The sequence below is a fragment of the Ipomoea nil genome, unplaced genomic scaffold (genome assembly GCF_001879475.1).
Source record: "Ipomoea nil cultivar Tokyo-kokei standard unplaced genomic scaffold, Asagao_1.1 scaffold0188, whole genome shotgun sequence".
Lineage (NCBI taxonomy): Eukaryota > Viridiplantae > Streptophyta > Magnoliopsida > Solanales > Convolvulaceae > Ipomoea > Ipomoea nil.
Window position 1 is genome coordinate 774,511 of NW_017616616.1, and position 26,052 is coordinate 800,562.

A 26,052-nucleotide genomic window follows, 5' to 3' on the forward strand; every position below is an offset into this window, starting at 1 on the left:
ATGCAACGAACTATAAAGATGATGCCGCGTACGTCTGCAATATGAATGCATGCAATATGCATGTCTCCGATGGATTTACATTATATTGTATGTAGTCCAAAGAAATGTGTACCTCGTTTGTGCGACTAATTAATATGTGCAAGCACGAGTTGTATTATTGTACTAGTTTTTTTACGCGCTTTGCGCGAATAAGATTATGCCCAATGGTTATTTTAAAATAAGTATTTCAAAGTATACCAATGCAATATTATATAGAAGATGTTCATGGTAAATAAATGTTGAATTTATTTATTTAAATCGGTAATTTAAAGTATATAAATGCAAGATAATATATTAGAGATTGATTATATATAACTGTAACCAAAAATAAATGTTTGCAAGTTTCTAATAACGCTAATCTAAGTACTAAGTCTAAAAGCGATAGTCTAAATAAATACTATTTTTTGTTTAAATTTTTCTAATTCTCTTTTGAATAGCATTGTTATTGTTTTAATCTTTAGTACATTTTTTTTTCTTTTTTTTTTTTTGTATTGTGTCATGTGCAATTGGGTTATTGGTGGTATCATAGAGGGATTCATCATGCAATGAGATTATGGTATAGAAAGTTTTAGATTTGTCTTATTGTGTATATATGACTGGAATCTTAATTGTGTTATGAACTCCTCTTTATCTTACAAGCACATGTATGTTGATATTATTTTTTGTTGTAGCTACTAATTTATTTTTTAATTTAATTAATAAGAGCAATAAAGTGGGCAAATTATGCTGTGGAACTGTGCCCACCTTGCAAGGTGGACATGGTTTCAAAACTGTTCATAATTATGAATATATAGTTTAAAGATTATGAACATATAGTTTTATAATTATGAACATAGAGTTGTGAACATAATTGTGAACATATGGTTCTGTAATTATGAATATACATATTCAATAATTGTGAATATGAAGTTCAGAAATTATGAATATAGAGTTCTGTAATTGTGAATATAGAGTTCAATAATTATGAATATGAAGTTCAAAAATTATAAATATATATCTTTATAATTATGAACACATAATAATTATGAACAAAGGTTTTTTCGGATACCAAAAGTGGTCGGAACAAGACTTTCAACTTGATTTAAGATCACTTTCAGGTGGTCGGCAATTTCAGAATTTCCAGTAGTGAACCCTAATTTCCTCTTTGAACGGTAATGCATGCATGCTACTAGAAAACTCATGTTGCAACTCAAACGGGCTTAGCTTAATGATTCAATAAGCCGTATTTGGGAGAAAAAATCATTTGGAATCTCGGCAACGACATATGTTCAAAGTGGGCAGATTCTTTATGTGCACCGGCATTTAGTACTGTCTGTTGAGTCATAGTCACCGTGATTTACATCCTCCCAAATACTCTTTCGGGCCGAGGTGTGAGGCTCTTAGGATTGGGAATTCGACATTTTGGGAGGAGAAGAAGAAAACTCATGTTGCATGATTGGACCTGCAAAGTTAGGTAGGCCAAACGTTGTACGTGTAGATTGTATGGCTTAATAATATTTGAGTATGTTCCGTTTAATTAGAGGTGAATAATATAATTGTTTAGTATATTTAGTTTGAGTAACTTTGAGTATATTCAGTTTAGTATATTAAATAACAATATCAATTTTGAGTATGTTAAGTTTAGTCAGAAGTGAACATTTGTGTTAAATGAACGACGATAAATTTTGAGCATATTTAGTTTAGTTGGAAGTGAACAATTGTGTAATGATAAACTTTGAGCATGTTTAATTAGTTTAGTCAGAAGCGTACAATTGTGCAGATTGAATGACGATAAATTTTGAGCATGCTTAGTTTAGTCGGAGGCGAACAATTATGTAGAATGGCACTCGGGTTGGACTCCTATATGGAAGGTAGTGCTTCAGTAGGTTGAGAAAGTAGTTATGAACAGATACTACATTGTAATAGAGTCAGTAGCATTCAATAAAAATGTAGAATTTTAAATTAAACAACAATAAGAACACCAATTTGGATTTGCATGATGTAATTTAAAATTTAAAATTACTTATTTATTATTTATTTTTCCAGTTTAAATAGAATCGAATTGGTGATTTTGGTTCTTATATTATTGAAACCAATAAAGACCAAAACCAAAATGGTACATATAGTTCCGATTCCGATTTTGATTTTATAGTATCCAGTTCAATTCGAACCAGATCTAGCCATAGTCATCTTTAGCTCTTCATCACGTTTTGAGAGAAGATTTATTTTAGTGGTTTTGTTGTTTTGTGTGGTTTATGATTTGTGTTTAATTATAATTTCAATTCTGGGATTCGTACGGAATTCCGGTGCAAGTACATTATTTCTCCCATACACCAAAACTGTGTACTTTCAATTCAACTTGTTCTCCGGCCTGCATTTTTGTTATGTTTTATTATGAATTATGATAGTGGAGGAATTGAAGAAGAAAAAGAAGAATGGCATACGTTACTTGCACCATACCATGCTTGCTTAATTAAAGTGGTGGACCATAATCTCCAATTAACAAGTGCATGCACATGACACTTAAAATAATATAATAGATACTTATATTTCTTAACACAATTTAAGATACAATTCAATTATCGAAGGAGATTAAGTTTTAAAATATGAGTTATTAAATTTAAAATATGGGTCTAAACATGTGCCACCACCGAATTGAACCGTAACCTAAGACCATCGCTGCGTAGAGCGGCGCCATGGCCACCACCACCTTGTATATGTCGTCCCACCCTATCATTTTTTGGGTTTTTTTCTTTAATAATAATTTTGTCTTCTCCCAGCTTGTTGTGTGGGTGAGTGAATGAATGAAGTATGGTTATATACTGTAACGCCAAGCGAATTTATTGACTTTTTTATTATCTTTTTGAAATCGACTTTATTGACTTTTAATTTTATTTTATTACCTATAGTGTTTTACCGTGCGTTGCACGAACAAATTTTTGTTATAATCAATTTAAATTTTTTTTAAAATGTATAATATAATAATACAGTTAGACTTTTATGTATTTGTGCAAGTATCTATTTTCATAAAATATAAAATTTAAGTTTAAATTTTGTATGAATAATATAATCTCTAATCAGGTACATATTTAGATAAATTTATAGAAAAAAATTGCATAATTAAGTTGATTTATTCTTAATTGTATTTCATATATATTATAATTCTAAAAATATGAATACTAACTAAGAGAATTATACCTAGAAATTAATTAAAAAAAATGTCAATTTTAAATTTTGTATAAGTTTAAACTCTAATCGGATGTATGTATTTCCTTATATGATTGTATAATACATTATATATACACATAATATTTATTAATATGTATATAGAAAAATTCTATAATATAATTACAATAAATATTGATTACGACAATAAAAAAGTAATAAAATCAAATACATTTAACTCCAATATTTTTTGATCCACTTAAGTAATGCATGTGCACAGAAAAATTTCTCTCTAGGGTTTGCTAGAGTTTTCTCCTCCCCTAGGATTTGCTAGGTTTCCGACGGTTTCCTACGTTTTTTCCGGTGATCATCACTGTTTGGCCCCGCCCAACCCAATGAGTACGCTGAGTTGGAACTGCCGTGGCTTGGGTAATCCACGGACAGTTCGAGAGGTGGTGGACATGGTGTCCAAAAAGCAACCCGACTTTGTATTTCTAATAGAAACTAAGGTAGCGCGAGATCATGCTGAGCGTCTTCGTGTTACGATTGGTTTCGAAGGCTTATTTTATGTTGACAATGATGGTTTGAGTGGTGGATTAGCGTTATTGTGGAAGAAGAATAATACGGCGAGACTCCTTAGTTACTCAAGAAACTACGTTGATATTGAGGTAACTATGACAGGTCATCCGGCCTGGAGAATGACGTGTTACTATGGTTATTCGGACCGTAATAGGCGTGCTGAATCATGGGATTTGTTGAGAATGTTGGCGGCAAAATCGAATCTCCCGTGGGTGGTGGTGGGGGATTTTAATGATTTGCTATACCAGTATGAGAAGAGAGGGGGAAATCCACATCCGAATAGCCTTCTTCGAGGTTTTGGGGAGACGATTGAGGATTGTGGATTGGCCCAGTTGCCAATGATTGGATACCCATATACCTGGGAGAAGGGGAAAGGGACTGCAAACTGGATTGAGGAGAGACTTGATAAGGTCCTAGTAACGAACGAGTGGCGCAATATAATTCCCCATGTAAAGGTTATGAATTTGAGAACCAGGAAGTCAGATCATTCAGCCATTTTTTTCACAGTTCAGGAGGAGGTAGGGAGGGATGGGGTTAGAAGAAGGGGTTTTAGGTTTGAGATGGCATGGTTATATGATGAGGGATGTAGGGGTGTGGTGGAGCAGGCGTGGCAGGAAGGGAGAGGGCAGGGTTTACAGGGTTGTGTTCAATACTGTGGAAACCGGTTAACACGATGGGGTGGGGATCGGTTCCATAAGTATGGGAAACAGATTGTGCAGCTGAAACGGGATCAACAACGTTTGAGAGGATGCACTGACTCGGCCTCTCTTGTCGAGTTTCAGCGAATAGAGCAACTTCTGAGTCGCACTGATGCCCAGGAGGATGCATACTGGAGGCAGAGGGCCAAGCAGCACTGGCTCAAGGAAGCTGACGCCAATACCAAATTCTTTCACAGGTATGCCTCTCACCGAAAGAAAAAGAATACTTTACTTAGATTAATGAATGACAATGGGGATTGGTTGGAGGGGGATCCCATGAGAGATATCATTCTGGACTATTTTAAGAATATTTTCAGCTCTGGGGGTCTGGGAACTGGAGATGATTTTTTTGGGGGGATAGAACCCAGGGTATCACAGGCGCAGAATGACTCACTATTACGGCCATTTAATCTGGAGGAAGTAAAGGATGCATTGTTTGCAATGTATCCGGATAAAGCACCAGGACCGGATGGAATGAATCCGGGTTTTTATCAGCATTTCTGGGATGTGGTAGGAGGGGATGTTGCGAGTTTTGTGCTAAACTGTCTTGAATCAGGTGACCTCCCGTCTGGCTTGAATGAGACAGATATTGTGTTGATCCCTAAAAAGAGTAATCCAGAGTTAGTAACTGATTTGCGCCCTATAGCACTTAGCAATGTCATTTACAAAATAATAGCTAAAATGATGGCTAATAGAATGAAGCCTTTGATGGAAGGAATAATATCTGAGACACAGAGTGCTTTTATCCCAGATAGATTGATAACAGATAATATTCTATTAGCTGCAGAAGTGGGGCACTTTCTGAATCGAAAACAGTGTGGATTGAGGGGCTGGGGTGCACTTAAGCTGGATATGGCTAAGGCGTATGATCGAATGGAGTGGCCTTTTCTCCGTAATATGATGATGGCATTGGGTTTCCATGATAGATGGGTTGATTTGATTATGAAATGTGTGACCACAGTCTCCTATAGTATTCTGATAAATGGCTCAAGGAGTGACCCAATAATACCCACGCGTGGTTTGAGACAGGGAGACCCGCTATCCCCATATTTGTTTATTATCTGTGCAGAGGGACTCTCGTTGTTACTACAACAGGCTAACAGAGCGGGATTAATTCATGGATGTAGGGTAGCAAGAGGTGCCCCTCAGATTTCTCATTTGTTTTTTGCGGACGATAGCCTTTTATTCTTTAAGCCTAATGTGGAAGAGGCTAATGAGATAAAGAAATGCCTGACTGTATATGAGGATCTATCGGGACAGGTGGTTAACTACCACAAGTCGAGTATTTGTTATAGCAGGAATACGAGTAATGTGGATAGGGAAAGTGTGGCCCAAGTTTTGGCGGTGGAGCAGGCACCAAACTTTGGCAAGTATTTGGGTCTACCTTCGTTTGTGGGTAGGAATAAAAAGGCAGCTTTTGCATATATTGAGGATAAAATACGCCAAAGAATTGGGTCGTGGAATAAAAGGCTATTGTCTCAGGCAGGGAAAGAAATACTGTTGAAAAGTGTGGCACAATCTATGCCTACCTTCTCAATGAGTGTTTTTTTGCTACCTATATCAGTATGCACGGCTATAGAAAGAACGATGAATAGATATTGGTGGGGTTCTGGGACGGACAACCGAGTTCACTGGAAGGCCTGGGACAAGCTATGTGTTCCTAAGAAGTATGGTGGATTGGGTTTTAAGGACCTACGTGCATTTAATCTAGCTATGTTGGGGAAACAAGCATGACGAATGCTCACTAAGCCTGATTCCTTAGTAGCTCGTGTTTACAAAAGCCGATATTTTCCCAGGGATACTTTCTTTGATGCGCAGGTAGGAAATAATCCCAGTTTTTGTTGGCGGAGTATAATGGCATCAAAGAGCATAATTTGTAGTGGGGTCAGACGAAGAATTGGGAATGGGGAAACTACATCTATATGGACCCATCCATGGTTACTGGATGACCAGGACCCTATGATACAAACAGAGATGCCTATACAGTTACGAGAGGCCAGAGTAGTGGGGCTAATAGATCAACAAACTGGTACATGGGATAATGGAATTTTATCAGATTTATTTCAACCTACGGATGTCGAGAGAATTATGAGAGTACCTGTATCCCGGGATTATAATGATGCATGGTATTGGTACGGGGACCCGAGAGGATTATATTCTGTGAAAAGCGGGTACAGACGATTGGTGGGAGATTATGAGAATAATCAAGGCCCCTTTACTAATTGGTTAGCTTTATGGAGACTAAAAATTCCACCAAAGTGGAAAATGTTCCTCTGGAGAGCTATTTGTGATATTTTACCTACAACTACGAACTTGCTTTTAAAGAGGGTGGAGGTGAACCCATATTGTGCTATGTGTGGGATATCACATGAGAATACAATGCATGCATTAGTCTTGTGTGATTTTGCAAGAAACATTTGGGATCAATCCAACCTTACAATCCCCAATATTGTCACGGATATTTTTCATGTTTGGTTTGGGGAACTTCTAAATATTTTAGATTCTGATGGAATGTTATATGCAGCATCAATTCTATACAATATTTGGAAAGCTCGAAATGGTGCAGTTTGGGAGGCATTTTTACCACGCCCGGGGTCCCTACTCAGAGCCGCAGCGGCAGCCAAGACCGCATGGACTCAGTCCCGCCCAGCCGTGGCTGCCACTGCCACTGCTACGCTGCCGACAGAAAACCGCCACGCTGCCCAGGCGAGTCCCACCGCCGGCCGCGGTGCTGCCGACGCCGCCGGATCCTCTGTGCCGCCAGTGAGAAGATGCAGGGTCGATGCGGGATATCTACACGAGACAGGGAATGCAACTGTAGGGGCCGTTTTATTAGATGGAGATGGAGCCTATATCTCGGCACTAACCGCGCCGCTACCGGCCTGTACGTCACCACTTATGGCTGAGGCTTTGGCGTGTAAGGAAGTTTTATCATGGCTAAAGGATCGAGGTGAACAGAATATTGAGATCTACACGGATTGTTTGACACTACAACGCTACCTTACATCATCAACCACTACGTTTCGCTCTTACGTTGGCTATGCCATTGATAGCTGCAGGCAAATTGCCGTTTATTTTCACTCATGTTCTTTTAATTATATTTCTAGATCGGACAATTATTTAGCTCATGCTTTAGCCACTACGGCTTATCAGCAACCTGATACTATGTACTGGGATACTCACCCACCAGACATTATTTCAGCATTTTTCTAATGAAGCACCGCAGAAAATTTTCAAAAAAAAAAACTCCAATATTTATTTTCTAAATTACAGTAATATTGATTACGATAATAAAAAAGTAATAAGATCAAATACATATAACTCCAATCTTTATTTATTAAATTATAGTAATATTGATTACGATAATAAAAAAGTAATAAAATCAAATACATATAACGACCCGTATCTCGCGGAAGCTTTGGCATTTAAGGAAGCTTTATCCTAGATCAAGAATCGGCCAGAAAACTTATTTTTTTTTATTGAATCCGATTGTCTTAATTTGTGTTCTAGTTTTAATTCTGGTAAACAAGACTTGCCATATGTTAGTTTGGTTATTAAGCAATGTCGTTTAATGCTTGTTACATGAGAACATCTTAGTTCGTCATGTCAAAAGGTCAGCAAATCACGTGGCTCATGTGTTAGCACGTGCAACTGGTTTTTCTCCTGTCCTTGGTTTGTGGGAGTCTATCCCTTCATATTGTATTTCGAATTTGCTATGATGTATGTTTCCTTTGATTTTTAAAATAAAAAATAAAAATACATATAAGTCCAATATTTATTTCCTGAATATTTCTTAGAATGAATGTCTTTTATAATACGGAGTAGTAAACAAAGATTACCCATGCCCATCCTCCAAGAAGGTTTGTTATGTCCTTTAATTTATGCAGTCTAGCAATAAAGATTATGGAAATGGCACATCTGAAATTTTGTGAAAATGTGTAATCGTTTACAATACTGTGTTTTTCATTTTTCTAATTTTCATTCTCAATTCTCCAATTTTTCATCTCTCCAATTTTCTGATTCCATTTTGCAAATTCAACTTTATGATAAAAATATATCAATACACTAATACTAAATGTGTAAACGGTAACAAAAGACGTGAAAACATATTATTAAATAAATTACAATCATTTTAATTTGATCATGTTAGTGAATAGTTTCAAATTCAACTTTAAGATAAAGATAAATCACTACACTAATACTAAATGTGTAAAAGATAACAAAAGACGTAAAAACATATTACTAAATAAATTACAACCATTTCAATCATGTTAAAGAATAGTTTGATTACCAAGTATTATTATGCCCCAAGTGACTTTAATTTAACCCACAATTTGATGACTTTAACCCACAATTTGAATATTAGATCAGAGTACTTAGTTTGATTACCTAGTACTATTATGCCCCAAGTGACTTTAACCCACAATTGGAATATTACATCAGAGTGCTTTATCTACCAATACCATCATATAAAACCAATAGGCCAACTTGAAACATTGTGGTTAATTTTTTATTTTTTATTTTTAAATTCATATCTACTATATATATATATATATATATATATATATATATATATATATATATATATATATAAGAGCCAAAAAGAGTTAGGCCTATAATGGGTTAAAAAAATGACAGTCAAATTTTTTAATCAAATAAATGGTTCAGATTGATTAGATTTTATTTTTTTCTTAAGATTTTCTAATTTATCATTAATTATATGATTATTTGTTAACTTTTTCATTAAATATTATTTTATCCTTAATTCACCCTTAAAATTGCCGCTAATATTCTAAACGATTGGCAGTCTTAATTTGGTGAATTTAATGTCACAAATTTACGGATTCGATGGATGAATTAATTGACTTAATTGATGACGAAGAAAATTTGAAGTTAAAGTTGTTGAGGGGAAATCAGTTGTTGGAAGATATTTAATAATTTCTATAATATCACGCAATAATGGCGAACAAATAGATAATTCCTATGATATCACATAATATTTCTGTTGGTCCCGATAGATTGTGTGGTGAGTCTAGAGGGGGGGGGGGTGAATAGACTCTCGTTTTTCTTTAGTTTTTAAAAGAAAAAACCCTGACAACACTTTTGAGTAAGATAAGCACAGCGGAAAGATTATAAAGTGAGGGTTGCACGAGTTTGATAAAATGTTAAGAGGAGTGATGAAAAAGATGATATGCAAGCAGTAAAATAAAGCAGTAAGTAAAGAGAAGAGTGAGACGAGATTTTATAGTGGTTCGGCCAAACGTTGCCTACTTCCACTCTTCTTCCACAACTGCTGGAAGGATTGCACTATCACTCTTTAGTACAATTACACAAAGACTTCCTTGATCACTAAGCCGGACAGCCTTTGAAGGTTTTTCAACTCCGAGAGTTTACTCCGCCTCTATCAACTTCTTCTTCTAAGTTGAGGTTGGTAAGAAAGTATTTCTTGATTCCTCCAACTGTGAAGTCTTGATGGTGTGGGATGATTGCTTCAAGAGTGCAAGACTTCTTTCAAGATGTAGGGCAGTGATGGATGATCTACTTCAAATGCCTTAACACCTTAAGTAACTGGTTCGCAAAAAGCTTTGAGATTGTTAACTTTTCAAGGACTTTTTGCAAGAGAGTGAGTAGAGTGATAATGAACCAGCACCTTCTTAGTTGATGAAGGTTGGTTTATATAGGTGATGAAAATTCATCCGTTGGAGGGAGATGAATTTTTCGAACCTTTTATCCGTTGGACAAGGACCATGGAGCCTCTTGCATTTAATGCTCCATTAATGGGTTTGTACTATGTAGCCATTGAAGGTATGGAGGACTTGATGGCTTTTGTCTTTTAGCTCCAGAGATAGTACAACTTCATTAAATGCTCTTTGGAGAGCGTGTCCCATGAGTTGAGGTCCTTATTGTCCTAGGATGTTGTCAAATCAGACAGGTAGAACATTCTTCTTGTTGATGAGGAGAAGAATACTTGTTGGGATAGTCTTGAAAAGAACTGTCTTCTTAATGACAACTCCTTCTTTCGTTGCTGTGGAGTCTTCTTTCGTCTTGATCAGCCTATCTTCTATTCATAACTCTTTTCGTGTGTTTGTTCTAGCTTAACACGAATTACATATGAGTTATGGCAACTTTCGTCTAGAACGAAAGTGGCGATACAAGAGAAACGTAAGAGTTAGGGGTCTACTTTCTACATTACATTGGTATCATCAAAATCCTAATACAAGGTTCCTAACAATTTCCCCTAATATAATATTTTTTTAAAATGTTATTGACTTTATTACAATGTAATATCTGTTCATAAGTCATAATTACTTTCTCAACCTAGTGAATCACAAAGAGTCAATACTGAGGCTCAAACCCAGGAGTCCAACCTTAGTACCATTAGACCACAAGGTCTAGGCATTCCCCCGTAATATTTAATTCCTAACATATCACCTAGAGTTAATGTTATGGCATTTTATGTTTTTAAAATTTCAATATATATGCGTTTGGATTGTTAATTTTTAAGAATTGAGGTTTCAATTATTTAATTTTTAAAATGTACATGATTGTAGGATTATTTTAAATCAATAGCATCTTCATAGTATTGTGCAATTGTCTTAAGTATTGCTCTATAACAATTATTAGAATGCATCTTTTTGTTCATTTTTTTTTTTCATCTTGCAGGTAAATCGATGAAAATCAAATCACACCAACACTATCTATCTATGATGTGACTTGTGTATTTAGACACTATGAAGATACACTACCGTGTGTGAGCAATCCAGATGGTTTGAAAATTGTGTTGTTAGTAATTCAACTACTAATATTTTTTATCACGAGAGTTAATCCATTTTTTGTTCTAGATTTATATGTGTCAGTTCACTTTTAGTCTTTTTTTTTTTTTTTCAAAACATTCACTTTTGTTTCTAGTATTATTGTGGCATGACCATTTTTGGTCCTCCATCAACAAAACAGTTTAAATTTTGTCAAATAAAAGAGTATTTCAATCTTCAATTTTGATTTTTTTTTTCAAAAAATAAACATAAAAAATATAGCGGGTCAACATACTTTGTATAAAAAAGATCGAAATGTCCTTCTATTTAATGACATTTCAATCATTTTCTTGATGGAGGACCAAAAATGATCATGCCACAATAATACTTGGACAAAATGAGGAGGTTATGATAAAAAATGACTAAAAATAGATTGCCACCTAAAAGGCTAAAAATCTAGGACCAAAAATGTAATTAACTCTTTATCATGATGTGTCTAATAATGTGTAATATTTTGGCATGTACATAATATACAATGTCATTTTTTTTTCAAAAATTAATAAAGTGTTCATGTTTTCTTTTTTGAACTTCAAATACCATTATTATAGTTGGCAAGTAATAAAAAAAAAATACTTTTATCCATAATAACTACAACATTAGTCTAATTCTAATATTAAAGTCTTAATAGAAGTACAAACCTAAATTATTATGCAACACGGGGAATTATGCGTTGAGACTTAGCCTGATCAGGCACAACATCAACGAGGAACTCTGCACGTATGTTTGTACATCTCCTATCATGTTTCTATAATATTATTTGTATAAACAAATTGTTGCAATATGTCGAATTGCCAACACCCCCTCAAACGTAACCTTATGCCAGAATCCTCTCAAACTATAATAGTATATATTTAATATCTTATGCCCTAATCTTTATTTGTTCTCCCTTATGTCTCGTATTTGGTTTCAACCATACTCTTTTAATTATTTTATTGACAATTATAATCAATCTTCCTATTTAAATACATAAATTCAACATTCAATTATCTATGCATCAACAACTCCAATATAATCTTGTCTTAGCTTGATACACTTTAAATTTCTTATTTAAAAAAAAAATATATTGGGCATTATCTCAATCGTGCGAGAAAAAAACTAGTATATATTAGAACATTGTTAATATTTGAATTGAAATTATTAATTTTTCCATATAGTTATTTTGTTTAATACCTTATACCTTATTTATTTAAGCATAATAATGAGAAAGCATAGTCACTAAGTTGGTAAAAACCCCTAGTGAGGATTGAACTCACGACCTTTCACTTACAAAGTAAATGCACTACCACTATACTATAGAGGCTAGGCCAAAAAAATAATTTATTTTGCTTTTACACCTAGTATCTACTCAATCGAAGAATATTTTTTTTTTTTTTTAAATGTGAAATAAGCCCTCAAAATTTTTATTAGAACAATGCAATTTGTGTATTAACTCTAAAAACTTCAAATTAATAATAAATCATTAAACTTGAAAAAGAAAAAAAAATACATGTTACACTTTTAATTAAATTGATGAAGTGGAATGCTTTTATTGAGTTGACATGACACATGTAATCTAATCCCATCCTTGATTTGGCAAAGGTTGAAGGAGTATTGGTCCTCCATCGTCTAACCAGCCTATAGGTCTAGAAAGGAAGACATGCATTCGTTATTTTAAAATTCATGACACTATTATGGTAGTGCTTATTTTCTTCATCTAAACAAACGAAGAAATATCAAGGACTTTGTAGTTCATTGGTACCCGGTTGCTCCCCTAAGTAAGAGGTGGTAAGTTTGAACTTAAGTTGAGGCAAATAGTGTGGCTATGTAGGGTATCTCCCCCCCTTATAATAATAAAAGAAATCCTTCACTTGATTGGCATTCTTCGTTTAGCAGGGTCCATATAATTACCATTGATTTCAAAAGAAAACAAAATTTTAAAATTACTTGTTTAATCCATATTTAATTTGTGTGAAATTGTGATAAAAATCAATAGAAAAATTACACTTTTGATTCATGAGTTATACAGTAATAATGGATTTAATGCATATGTTAAATGTGTCAATATTTCTTTTCATTAAATCAAGACGGCCAATAGTTAACTCACAGATTTGTCTGGGGTTGCCCAACCCCCATTATAGTTATTTTTCCAAAGCATAGTTAACTTGAGTTAGTAATATCATATCTCATCCAAATTACAAATACAAAAATGTAAACTACTAAACACTTACTCCCTTGTCCCATTTTACATCTTAATTGTTTAGTATATATTCTTGGTCAAACTAACTCTAACTCTTTTTTTTTTCTTTATTTAATTTTGTATTATTTCTTATTATTTTTAAATTTAGATTTTTTTTTTCTAATAATATAATGCGTTTAATTTAGTTTCTAAATGACTATAAACTCCTCGTGTACTAATATTAAACTTATAAATAATATCAATTAATCTCACTAATGGAACAAGAAACATAACAAGGGGCGAATATAATTGAAGTAAATTAAACTTTTGAAAAGCAAGTGACAACAACTTTTGATAGATCAAAACTGTCCCTCCAATAACACATGCATGCACTAACATATGAATTAAATATGTTATTACCTTACAACTCAATTTTTTTAAAAAAAAAAAATCCTTATTACAATATTAATATCTCCATCCCTTTTTATTCTGAGAAAAAATACATTTTTTTTTATGTAAGACATTTTAAGCAAAACAAAAGTTGCTTTCATTTTGTCAACAAAAGCTCCCTGTTCCAACACTATTTTACTTATATTATTATTCTTCCAAAAGGCTGAACCCCATACTTATATTATTATTGCTAGTGCTGTATGTAGTGCTGTTGTTGGTCATCAACTAGTCAACTGCTACCACTTTAATAAGCTAGTATCACACATACCTTTAATTAATAATTTCATATAAAAAAAATAAAACTTTAAATTTACAATCTAGGTAATGTTACATCTCTTGAAAATGTCCCGCACATATATTAATTAAGAATGTCCCATAAAGATATTAATTAAGGTAAGAGGTCGAGAATGACGTAATATCCAATCAACACGGGTAAAGAAACGATGGTGCCAATGATAATCCTGCACAAATTAAAACAAAAAAATATATATACATTAAAATCTAATATATTCACCACATGTATATATTTTATTTATAAATTTTGAAATAAAATGTAAATATTTTTATTTAATGAAAAATCTTACGCTGTGCTGAGAACATCGGCATGCAGTCCATATTCTTTGGCGTAAATGAATGCCGTCACAGCTTGCGGTAATGCAGACTGTACATATATAGAAGAATATCAATCACATTAATTAATTAACAAAAATTTGGCCTGAAATTTTATTTTATATTTTATTTGTTCCATGAATTAACATTATATCAATTGTTAGTTGTCTATCAATTACCTGGACTATAACTATTTTCAAGACGTCACCGTGCAGACGTAACAATCCGGCACCGATTGCCGAGGTAGCCGGTCCGATTAAAAACCGGAGAACTAAACCGTACACGGTTAAAGCCCCACCGCAAGATATTATCCTGTCTTGCAATGCCATGAAAAGCCCTATAAAACATGCACGTACAAAAAATTTAAAGATTATTAATGGAGGAACTAGCAGCTAATTAACAACGTTGGTGAACATATTGGCAATGACAGGAAATATATTCTTTTTTTTTTTTTTTGTTAAAGGTGAGAAATCTACTGTCCTCCACTGAGACTCAATCTCATGACCTCCCACATGGATCGGAAGAGGTTACTACATGCCATATGAGCACAAGGTGCTTGGCACCACTATCTAATGTTGTGCATTACACTAACTTATAAAGAAGTAAAACAACTTAAGTTGCCATAGTTGACAGGTGGTCAGATTTGAACTTGAAATGTTACAATTATCCAGCTAATAGGTTAACCAAACAACTAACAATCATTTACTAAACAGGGCCATGGAGAAGCTAACAATATTCCCTGGTCATGGGGCACAAAACAAGGTGTAGATATACGCAGAAAATGGAAAGGAAACCAAGTAATCTGTCACAACTGAAACATAATTATTGGTATGATGTGATTAATTACCTGTACTGAACATGGCAATACCACTGCCTGCCTTGGCCATGATCAAGATAGAGTCGTCTACAATGCTAGGCATAGTTAAATGCCACCTGACATTAAAATTTAACAAATTAATCACCTTAAAATGTATATATAAAAAAATTATATATATATGAAGTTATATATATTTTGGGTTATTATCAGATATTGTATAAACAGAGTTTATAGTATCTAGATTATACACAAGTGTGTATAGAGTGTTGATAAGTATCGAGAATACCTATTGGCTATGAGGGCCCAAATCAAACCAAGAAAACATGCATAAGTATTAGGGTTCTTGGAAAGTTTGAGACAAACAGCTTTCATCAACGACGTGTACGACGGCCCAATATTGGTCGGAGCCGCCGGTGATTCAGCGGCGGCGGCGGTTTCAGTTTCACCTCCCTCCGCATTTCCCTCGAGATCTCTCCCCATCTCAATTGACGGCGGCCGCGCATTTTCCGCGGCGGTCAACGAAGAAATCTGCACCAACCGCGTCCGCCGGAACTCCAGCCCGAACAGCAGCAGCGTGAGCCACAGCAGCGCCTGAATCGCCGCCGCCTGGAGGACGAGGTCGTAGCCCAGCTTCCCGTACATGGCCTGCATGAGCGGCACGCCGACGACGAGGGTGTTGTTGAGGGTGGACAACGAGAAGGTGGTTATGGACCAGTCTAGCCCTCCGTTCTTGACAAAGTTGGCCCATATCACCAGCGCCGCCACCACCATTGCCTTGGCCACCGCGTCGGAGGCGATGAACGGATAGTTCATGTTGTAGGGGTCGACTTGGGACATGAAATGGAAGTTGAAGAAAGGGAGGATGAAGAAACAGTTGAAGCGGTTAATGGCGTCGCAGTGGTCGGGTTTAAACATGTGCCACCACCGAATTGAACCGTAACCTAAGACCATCGCTACGTAGAGCGGCGCCATGGCCACCACCACCTTGTATATGTCGTCCCACCCTATCATTTTTTGGGTTTTTTTCTTTAATAATAATTTTGTCGTAATCGTTGTGTGGGTGAGTGAATGAATGAAGGATGGTTATATAGTGTTACGCCACACGACTTTGTTGACTTCTAATTTTAATTTATTTTAATTGTGTAGGTATATTATATATATATTGGCCGGGTTTTAACTTTTAACACCTTCCTCCTGTTTTCCAGTGCCGTTTTCGGAAGCAGACAACCTTAGTGGCTTTCTCAAACCTAGGGAAACTAGAAAGTTCTAACTAATATGGTATTATGGATGGTATTTTTATGATATTTTTTTTATTATTTACTCATCAAATCGCCGGGTCCAGAAAGAAAGACAAAAAGTTGTGTGAGACTGTTTCACGGGTCTCAATTTGTGAGACAGGTAGGAGCTTTGGGCTATTACATAAGAGTAGAGTTTACTCGTGCAAACGGCCGGCACTCAAGTAGTGGCGATATTATTTTCTTGTCAGCAAAAAAATGTTAAAATTTAAATTTACCCCGATATAATAACAATAACAACAACAACAACAATAATAATAATAAATACTCAATACAACTAGGCATGTAGCATTTTGGTATGCACCTAGTGCAAATTGATACCTTACAATTTTCATATTTCATTTTTATTATCATGTTTAATATTTATTGGTCAAATTAACCCCCTCTTCTTCTTCTTTTAGTATTTTTTATTTGTTTTAAATTTGATTTTTAATTGATTTATAGTAATTTTTAATATAATTTCTAAATCCGTGCATAAATTTTATATACTAATAATTAAATTTTTTGAATACTATCAACTCCATTAGAGTGTAGTATAACCTTCTCTTAAGGAGAGCTATAGAGGTGCCAATTGAGTACAAATTACTTAGCGCTTGAGAATTAATTACTTAACTTAATACTATTTATATTTTGACGAGATTAACTAAATACTATTAAAAACTAAATTATACATAACTTTAGTTAGGTCCCATTAATCTAACTAGATACATAAAATTTATATTATTAAAATTTTTGTAAACTATTAAACCCTTAATTAATTGTATCCATGTTGATTGAACTTCTGATTTCAATGCTCATTTATTGAATTATATTGCGTAATGTGCATCGTATTGTGGAATGCTAATTGTTATTTATAGTACGTGCTAGGAAATTAATTAGTCATAGTTGAGTTAATCGACTTAAATCAAAAAGGTCATAGACACATGTTTCATGAGTAGTCAAACTTGAAATCTTATGCTTATTACCAATGCTGGAAATTATGGAATTTCTAACCACCTGAAAGTGATTTTAAATCAAGTCGAAAGCCTTGTTTCGACCACTTTTGGTATCGGAAAAATCTTTGTTGCTATTTCCGACCACTTTTTACTTTCGACTTGATTTAAGATCACTTTTAAGTGGTCGGAAATTTCATAATTTCCAGCAGTAATACAAAGTATTTTGTCCAATCATCAACTCGACTGAAATTACGTCTTGTTTTCGTTTCTCAATTTCATTAATAATATTGGGTTTTAATTATTCCAAAATTGACTAGCAGACGATCTATTCGAGACATTACTTGAAGAAATGGAGGGCCTTCGTTATATATTTCGAGCTGGCAATTATTCATATATAGTTTGGTGGTATTTGAAAACAATACAATGGGCATTTAATAACAGTGCTTCAATTTCCTTTAGGTGGCTCTATGTCATATGCAACTATATATAAAGATGATACCGTGTCTGCAATATGAATGCATGCAATATGCATGTCTCCGATGGATTTACATTATATTGTATGTAGTCCAAAGAAATGTGTACCTCGTTCGTGCGACTAATTAATATGTGCATGCCCGAGTTGTATTATTGTATAGTGGTCAATTCAAGCTAAGGGAAATCTAACTCATTAAATTAGTTGAAAAATACTATGTTCTCCATATGAATTTGTCTTTTAATGTTTAACTTCTGATACGTTAACATAACATATGTTTTGCATTTATTGATTATTGTTTATGAATTGACGGACCTTCACACATAACACATAAAACATTTTCACAATTTGAAATTTACACATAACACATATTCAAGTAGCGATTTTACAAAAAATATCTCTTAGTCTTAAATTGAAATGCGGATGCGATTCAATTCCCACCATTATATATATATATATATATATATATATATATATATATATATATATAGACATACTATACGCTCGCACATAATTTGTTCCACTTGCGGAGAACCTGGTATGGGCGGCATTGATCGAATTGAAAATGGTTTTGATTTCTTAGTTTGTGGATTATGATTCAAAAGCTGACAATTTACAAATTATTTCTTGACTAGTCGTCACTAATGCTCTGGGTTGGTGACAATCGAATGAATGGCAAGCATCATTATTATTATAAGCCCAAATCCTAATTCTTCTCTTAAAAAGTTGAATCCCCAAACCTCAGTCCGGTTGAACATTTAGGAGAATATAAACCCTCACAAGGATCTGCTCACTTTGAGCATAATCCCAATTCTCAACATTGCCGTTGTCAAGGTTCAAACATTGGTCTCTTCTTTCAAATATTGCCTATTGAATCAGTGAGTTAAGCCCGTGGCAGCATTTTCAATCCTAATTTCCTCTTAAGTTAGGTATATTCGTCGAGAGACCAACCGTTGTAGGTGTAGATTGTATGGCTTAATAATATTTGAGTATGTTCCATTTAATTAGAGGAGAATAATTGTGTAGATTTTTTGGGTATACTCAGGGTTTTCATCGTCGGACATAGACTAATTCCTCGCTGGATTGTAGGCACCCCTTTTAGGAGGGACAACAGGCTCGAGATTTAAAGTTGGTCCATACCCAAAGTCAATGATTAAACCCTTGACCTTTGGTACGTTAAGGATCGATGAATCCCTTCCACTCAATCACATCCCAGATTATAATTGTGTAGATTAAATGACGATTAACTTTTAGTATATATGTTCAGTTTAGTCGGAAGTAAACAATTGTGTATATTAAATAACAATATAATAATCAATTTTGAGTATGTTAAGTTTAATCAGAAGTGAACAATTGTGTTAATTGAACGACGACAAATTTTGAGCGTATTTAGTTTAGTCGGAAGTGAACAATTGTGTAGATTGAATGATGATAAACTTTGAGCATGTTTAGTTTAGTCAGAAGCGTACATTTGTGTAGATTGAATGACGATAAATATTTGATGAGCATGCTTATAATTTCTATTTTTAAAATTATCCAACTTCAAATTTTCAATAAATTTTAATTCTAAAAAAAAAAAACATTTCAATCAAATATTTAGAATTTTAAATTAAACAATGATAAGAACAACAATTTGGATTTGCATGATTTTTTTTTTTTTTTTTGAAAGTGGATTTGCATGATTTAATTTCAAATTGTTATTATTTATTTTTCCAGTTTAGAATCAAATTGGTGATTTCTGAGTTATCTTATATTATGAAAACCAATTAAGACCAAAACCAAAACGGTACGTATAGTTTTGATTCCAATTTTATAGTATTCACTTGAATTCAAATGGGACAATTCAAATCTAGCCATAGTCATCTTTAGCTCTTCATCACGTTTTTATAGATTTATTTTAGTGGTTTTTTTTTTTTTTTTTTTTTTTTTTTTTTTAAGAAGATTTTAGTGGTTTTGTTGTTTTGTGTGGTTTATGATTTGAGTTTATTTAATTTCTGGGATTCGTACGAAATTCCGGTGCAAGTACATTTCTCCCATACACCAAAACTGTGTACTTTAATTTCAACTTGTTCTCCTGCATTATATTTTTGTTATCTTTTATTATGATAGTGGAGGAAGAAGAAAAAGAAGAATGGCATACGTTACTTGCACCATACCATGCTTGCTCAAAGTGGTGGACCATAATCCCCAATTAAGAAGTGCTTGCACATGACAATACAATTATTTCAAAAAAAAAAAAAAAAAAAAAAAAAAAGAAGAAGAAGAAGAAGAAGAAGATACAATTCAATTATCGAAGGAGATTCAAGTTTAAAATATGAGATGGGCCATTAAATTTAGTTTACGTTTTTCACTAAAGAAGGTAATCAACGACTATTCGGTGGCCGCTAGTTACTTGTGTCTTTTTCTACTTTAAAGACAATCAACAACTGTTCACTGGTCACTCATTTTTGTCATTGGAACCCTAGTGACCAATTATTTATAGTGGATAACTGATTATTTGGCCTAAATGTACAAAAATAACAAGTGTGGTCCCTATTAAAAATGACTTTGTTTGATGGAATTCACAATATCCAAGTGGTTGAGGATATATAAGTTTGAATTCTAAAGTCTAAACTTAAGTGACATTCACCGATTGTACCCTGAATACTAGCGCAAATTATGTTGTGCAACCGAATGCACCATGCGCATGGTGCATACGATGCAAAACGACGTCGTTTTGGTTAAAAAACGCGCGTCCCACTTAAAAAAGAAATCAGGTTCGATCCCCGGCAATAGCATTTTTATATATCCATAAATTCATAACTATATATCCATAAATTTATAACTATATATCCACAAATTCATAACTATATATCAACAGTGAATGAATGAAGAAAAAATCCACAATGAATGAACTAAATATCCACAATGATTGAACTAAATATCCACAATGAATGAACTAAATATCCATAAATTCATAACTATATATCCAGAAATTCATAACTATATATCCATAAATTCATAACTATATATCCACAGTGAATGAATGAAGTAAATATTTACAATGAATGAACTAAATATCCACAATGAATGAACTAAATATCCAGAAATTCATAACTATATATCTAGAAATTCATAACTATATATCCACAATAATACTATTGCTGAGAATTGAACCTGAATTTTTTGTTTTTTTTAAATGGGACGCGTGTTTTTAGTCAAAACGACATCATTTTGCATCGTATGCACCATGCGCATGGTGCATTCGGTTGCACAGCATAACTATTGGAATACTAGTGAATGAATTGAAGTAAATCCCGATATGTTTTTTAACTGAAGTACATGTCCTCAACTATTTGTACACTAATATCAATAACAAGGCCCAATTCTAGATCTATATTTTGGTCAATAGAATGATTTGAACCATGCACCTTAAGCCTATTATCAAAACAAAGCATATGAGTTTATTTTGGGTTAGTTGTAGTTAATTAAGGATATAATATATGCTTGTAGTTCAAGGTCATAGAAAATATTTTGACCATGTTTGGTAACATAATTAGCTTATTAGTCAATTTTGACTTATTTAACCACTATTAGTCGTTTGACTTGGTTAAATAATCAATATGAGTGTTTGATTAATTAACTTTTTATAACAATTTATTGTTTCAAAATGCTAAAATTCAAGAGCAAAATTTTTTATGAGCTTTTTGAAAAAATCATTTTACATGTAATAAGCTATTAACTAACAACTAATTTACTAAATAATTTTCTACAATCAGCTAATGTTATCAACTAGTCAAGCCCACTAATCCAATCAACTAACAACTATTTACCGAACACCACACCTCCTTTGACTTTTATGAAATTAGATATCAGATTCAATCTTGTAAATGAAACGATAAGATTAATAATGTAGGCATGTAGCATATTTAGTTTACTAAATAGACCAGAAAGCTCAATAATCAAAAGAAGATTAATTAAACGAAAAAAAAAAGGTTCCTCTCTGCCCTGGTATCTAGGGTTTCCCCATCTTCCTACCCTGATTTCTAGGGTTTTTCAACTCAGCAGTGATCGACGGTGAGCTCCCTGTTTTCCGTTTGCGGTGATCGACGTCGGCATGGACATACAAGAGTTAGTTGACAATACGGCTGACATAACTCTGGAAGAGGAAGATCTTGGCGTGCGTTTTGAAGAAGAACCGGCGGGTGGTGTTGATCAACCAGCTGGCCACCGGACATGGTCGATCGTCGGCCGTTTCTTAACCGACAGGCCGATCAAGAGCGAGATGATGAAGCGAGTTCTGGCGTCGGTGTGGCGTCCGTTAATGGGCATCAAGGTAACAGATGTGATGCCGAACCTCTACTTGTTTACCTTCTTCGACGAGGCGGATAGACTACGAGTTCTTGAGGAGGGGCCGTGGGCTTTTGAGAATGCAACCTTGATTTGTCAACCGTTGCATGGGGATGATAATCCGGCGCAGGCAGTTCTGAACTATGTGGATTTGTGGGTGCAGGTTTTTGATCTTCCCGTAGGCTACCGGACCGAAAAAGTTTTGGAGAAGGTTGGTGACTTTGTTGGAGTTTATTTGCGTGTGGATGATCGGAATTTTACGAGACCATGGGCTACTTTTTACCGTGTTCGGGTACGACATGATGTGGCAACACCCTTGAAACGTCGCATGAAGATGATCCTACGGGACGGCACGTGGGTGTGGGTAAATTTTAAATATGAGCGGTTACACATGTTTTGTTATTTCTGTGGTAAACTGGGGCACACGGATAAGTTCTGCTTAGCTGCGAGGCGGTCACCACTAAAGCCTGAGCAGTTCTTGTACGGACCGGCTTTGAAGGCCGGGGGAATGAGCCCGGCCAAGGTTTTAGGGGATCGATGGTTTCAGATGGGGCAGGAGCGTAGGCGGGTGATTGGGTACGGTGGGGTTTCGGGAGGTGGTGTACGGCCAGCTGGGGCTGCCGAGGGGGTTGCGGGGGTGTTGGAGCGTACGGGAGCCGAGGGAGGTGCGGGTGAGGGTGGCCGGCCAGTGGGGGCTTCGGCTGGTAGGGTTGGGGCGGAGGAGGGCATTAGGGTGGACCCAAAACGGCGTAGGGGTGAGAGCGGGGGTGTGGTGGTGGAGGAAGTCGGAGGAATGCAGGTGGACATGTCATCTTCTTTTTTGGTGGGACCTGGGGACCAGGCCCGCCTCCCCCAATGAGTACCTTGTTTTGGAACTGCCGTGGCTTGGGCAATCCACGGACGGTTCGAGAAGTGGCGGACCTTGTGTCCAAAAGGAAGCCGGATTTTGTTTTTTTGATGGAGACGATGGTAGATGGTAGTCACGCTGAGAGATTGCGGGTTAAACTGGGTTTTGAGGGGTGTTTCAAGGTTGACAGTCATGGGCCTAGGGGGGGTTTGTGTTTCCTATGGGCAAAGAATAATTACGCTAGTTTGGTCAGTTATACGGATAATCACATTGATTTGGTGGTGTCGTTGCCTGGAAGGTCGCAGTGGCGGCTAACATGCTATTACGGATATGCTCAGAGGAGTAGGAGGAGGGCATCATGGGATTATTTGCGGTCTTTAAAAGGGGTTGCCGGGTTGCCGTGGGTGGTCTTGGGGGATTTCAATGATATATTGGCTCAGTCAGAGAAGAGGGGCAGGTTGCCGCATCCGACTGGTTTGATTGAAGGGTTCAGTGAGGCCTTAGAGGATTGTGGTTTGGTGTCTCTTCCCATGATCAGTTATCCATTTACTTAGGAGAGGGGGAAGGGTACTGTGGACTGGGTGGAGGAACGGCTCGATAGGGTGGTGGCTGGTATGGATTGGCTCGATATGTATGATAGGACGAGGGTGTACAATATTCGTACGGACTCGTCGGATCATTCGGCTCTCTTTATGGATATCTATGGGCTAGTACAGCCTGCTAGGCCGCGTGGTTTTCGTTTTGAGAATGCGTGGCTGTTGGATGAGGGTTGCAGGGGGGTGGTGGAGGATGAATGGGCCGGTTCACAGGGTTTGGGTTTGCAGGCACGGCTCGTTCAGTGTGGGAAAGGGCTGAAAGCATGGGGGGGTGACCGGCATCACAGATTTGGAAAGCGGATAGATGGGCTACGGAAGGAGATGGATTTGTTGCGTAGTAGGCGTGACCCAGCCTCATTGGCTCGGTTTGCTAGGCTAGATTGCAGTCTGAATATAGCCTTATCTCAGGAGGAGGCGTTCTGGAGGCAGCAGGCTAAGCAGCACTGGCTGCGTGGGGCTGATCGCAACACGAAATACTTTCACAGGTATGCGTCACACCGACGAAAGAAGAACTTTGTTGAGAAATTGAGGAATGATAGCGGGGTGTGGCAGGAGGGGCAGGCTTTGGATTCTCTGGTTACTGCTTACTATAAGGATATTTTTGCTTCTGGGGGGTCACCAGGGGTTTTCAGTGTTGATTCTATGCAGCATCGGGTCACTGATGCGCAGAATGCACAGCTGCTGCGCCCTTTTGAGCCGGAGGAGGTGCGGGCGGCGTTATTCTCGATGGGCAAAGATAAATCTCCAGGCCCGGACGGCATGAATCCGGGATTTTACCAGGCTTTCTGGGATGTTATTGGTAAGGATATCACTTCCTTTGTTCTAAATTGTCTATCCCAGTCAACTTTCCCTGATTGCTTGAATGATGCAAATATAGTTTTGATCCCCAAAAAGTGTGTCCCTATGCATGTTACTGATTTACGCCCGATCGCCTTATGCAATGTAATTTATAAGATCATGGCTAAGATGTTGGCAAATCGAATGAAACCCTTGTTAGGAGGTATTATATCGGATTCGCAGAGTGCTTTTCTTCCGGGTAGGTTGATCTCGGACAATATTCTGATTGCTTCCGAGGTTGGTCACTACTTGAGAAGAAAGCAGCTAGGCCAGGTGGGGTGGGCTGCACTTAAACTTGATATGGCAAAAGCGTATGATAGGATGGAATGGTCCTTTGTGAGTAATATGCTTGTGGGTCTGGGTTTTGATGCTAAATGGATACAGTTGATAATGTTGTGTATCCAGACTGTACGATACAGGGTTTTGGTTAATGGTAGACCTACGGAGGAGATTGTGCCTACTAGGGGGTTGCGGCAAGGGGACCCCTTGTCACCTTACCTCTTCATAATCTGTGCGGAGGGTTTATCTTTGCTGTTGCAGGACTCACAGTCTAAAGGGCTCATTCATAGGTGTAGAGTGGCCCGGGGGGTGCCACTGATCTCGCATTTGTTTTTTGCTGACGATAGCTTGCTTTTCTTTAAAGCTAACTCGCAGGAAGCTATGGAAGTAAAAAGATGTCTGGGAGTTTATGAGTCTTTTTCGGGCCAAGCGGTGAATTTCCACAAGTCTAATATCTCCTTCAGCCGAAATACACATTCTGAGGCGCGGGATCTTGTGGCAGGGATTCTGAATGTTTCTCAGGCTGAGGATTTTGGAAAATACCTGGGATTGCCTTCTGTTGTTGGCAGGAATAGGAGGGCGGTTTTTGCTTACATTGAGGAAAAGCTGAAGCAGAGGTTCACCTCTTGGAATAAGAGGTTGCTAACGAAGGCAGGGAAGGAGGTTCTTTTGAAAAGTGTGGCGCAGGCCATGCCAACTTATACTATGAGTATTTACTTGCTGCCGGTCACTTTGTGTGCTTCGTTGGAAAGGTTAATGAACAGGTATTGGTGGGGGAATGGGAGCAATGATAGTAATATTCATTGGCTGGCATGGGATAGGATGTGCATTCCAAAGAAGTATGGTGGTATGGGATTTAAATGCTTGCATGATTTTAATCTTGCCCTGTTAGCCAAGCAGGGTTGGCGGCTCCTTATTAGCCCCACATCATTAATGGCGCGTGTTTTTAAGGCTCGGTATTATCCAACTTCATCCTTTTATGAGGCTGTTATTGGGGGAAATCCAAGTTACGTCTGGAGAAGTATTATGGCTGGCCAAGATTTGTTAAAAGCGGGTTGCAGGCGACGAATTGGGGATGGTACGTCTACGAGGGTTTGGACTGAGCCGTGGCTGCCGGACCGGCACAATCCATATGTTGGGTCTGATCAAGTGGTGAACG

The 26,052-nt window shown here is 36.3% G+C and overlaps 2 protein-coding genes and 1 non-coding gene across 3 annotated transcripts; 1 reads left to right on the forward strand and 2 right to left on the reverse strand.

Moving 5' to 3' along the window:
• Positions 1 to 4,100: 4,100 nt before the first annotated feature.
• LOC109186245 lies at positions 4,101 to 6,194 on the forward strand. Its single transcript, XM_019336174.1, has 5 exons — positions 4,101 to 4,618; positions 4,778 to 4,880; positions 4,956 to 5,323; positions 5,387 to 5,826; positions 6,025 to 6,194. The coding sequence occupies exons 1-5, from the start codon at positions 4,101 to 4,103 to the stop codon at positions 6,192 to 6,194; spliced, it is 1,599 nt and encodes a 532-aa protein (XP_019191719.1).
• Positions 6,195 to 12,500: 6,306 nt separating this feature from the next.
• On the reverse strand, positions 12,501 to 12,572 carry TRNAT-UGU. The gene has a single exon. It is a non-coding gene; the product is annotated as a tRNA-Thr (tRNA).
• Positions 12,573 to 14,135: 1,563 nt separating this feature from the next.
• On the reverse strand, positions 14,136 to 16,361 carry LOC109180614 (auxin efflux carrier component 5-like). Its single transcript, XM_019330301.1, has 5 exons — positions 15,590 to 16,361; positions 15,334 to 15,419; positions 14,666 to 14,823; positions 14,462 to 14,538; positions 14,136 to 14,338 (listed from the first exon to the last, which is right to left on the reverse strand). Exons 1-5 carry the CDS (start codon positions 16,312 to 16,314, stop codon positions 14,266 to 14,268), a joined length of 1,119 nt encoding a protein of 372 aa, XP_019185846.1. The 5' UTR covers positions 16,315 to 16,361; the 3' UTR covers positions 14,136 to 14,265.
• Positions 16,362 to 26,052: the final 9,691 nt, after the last annotated feature.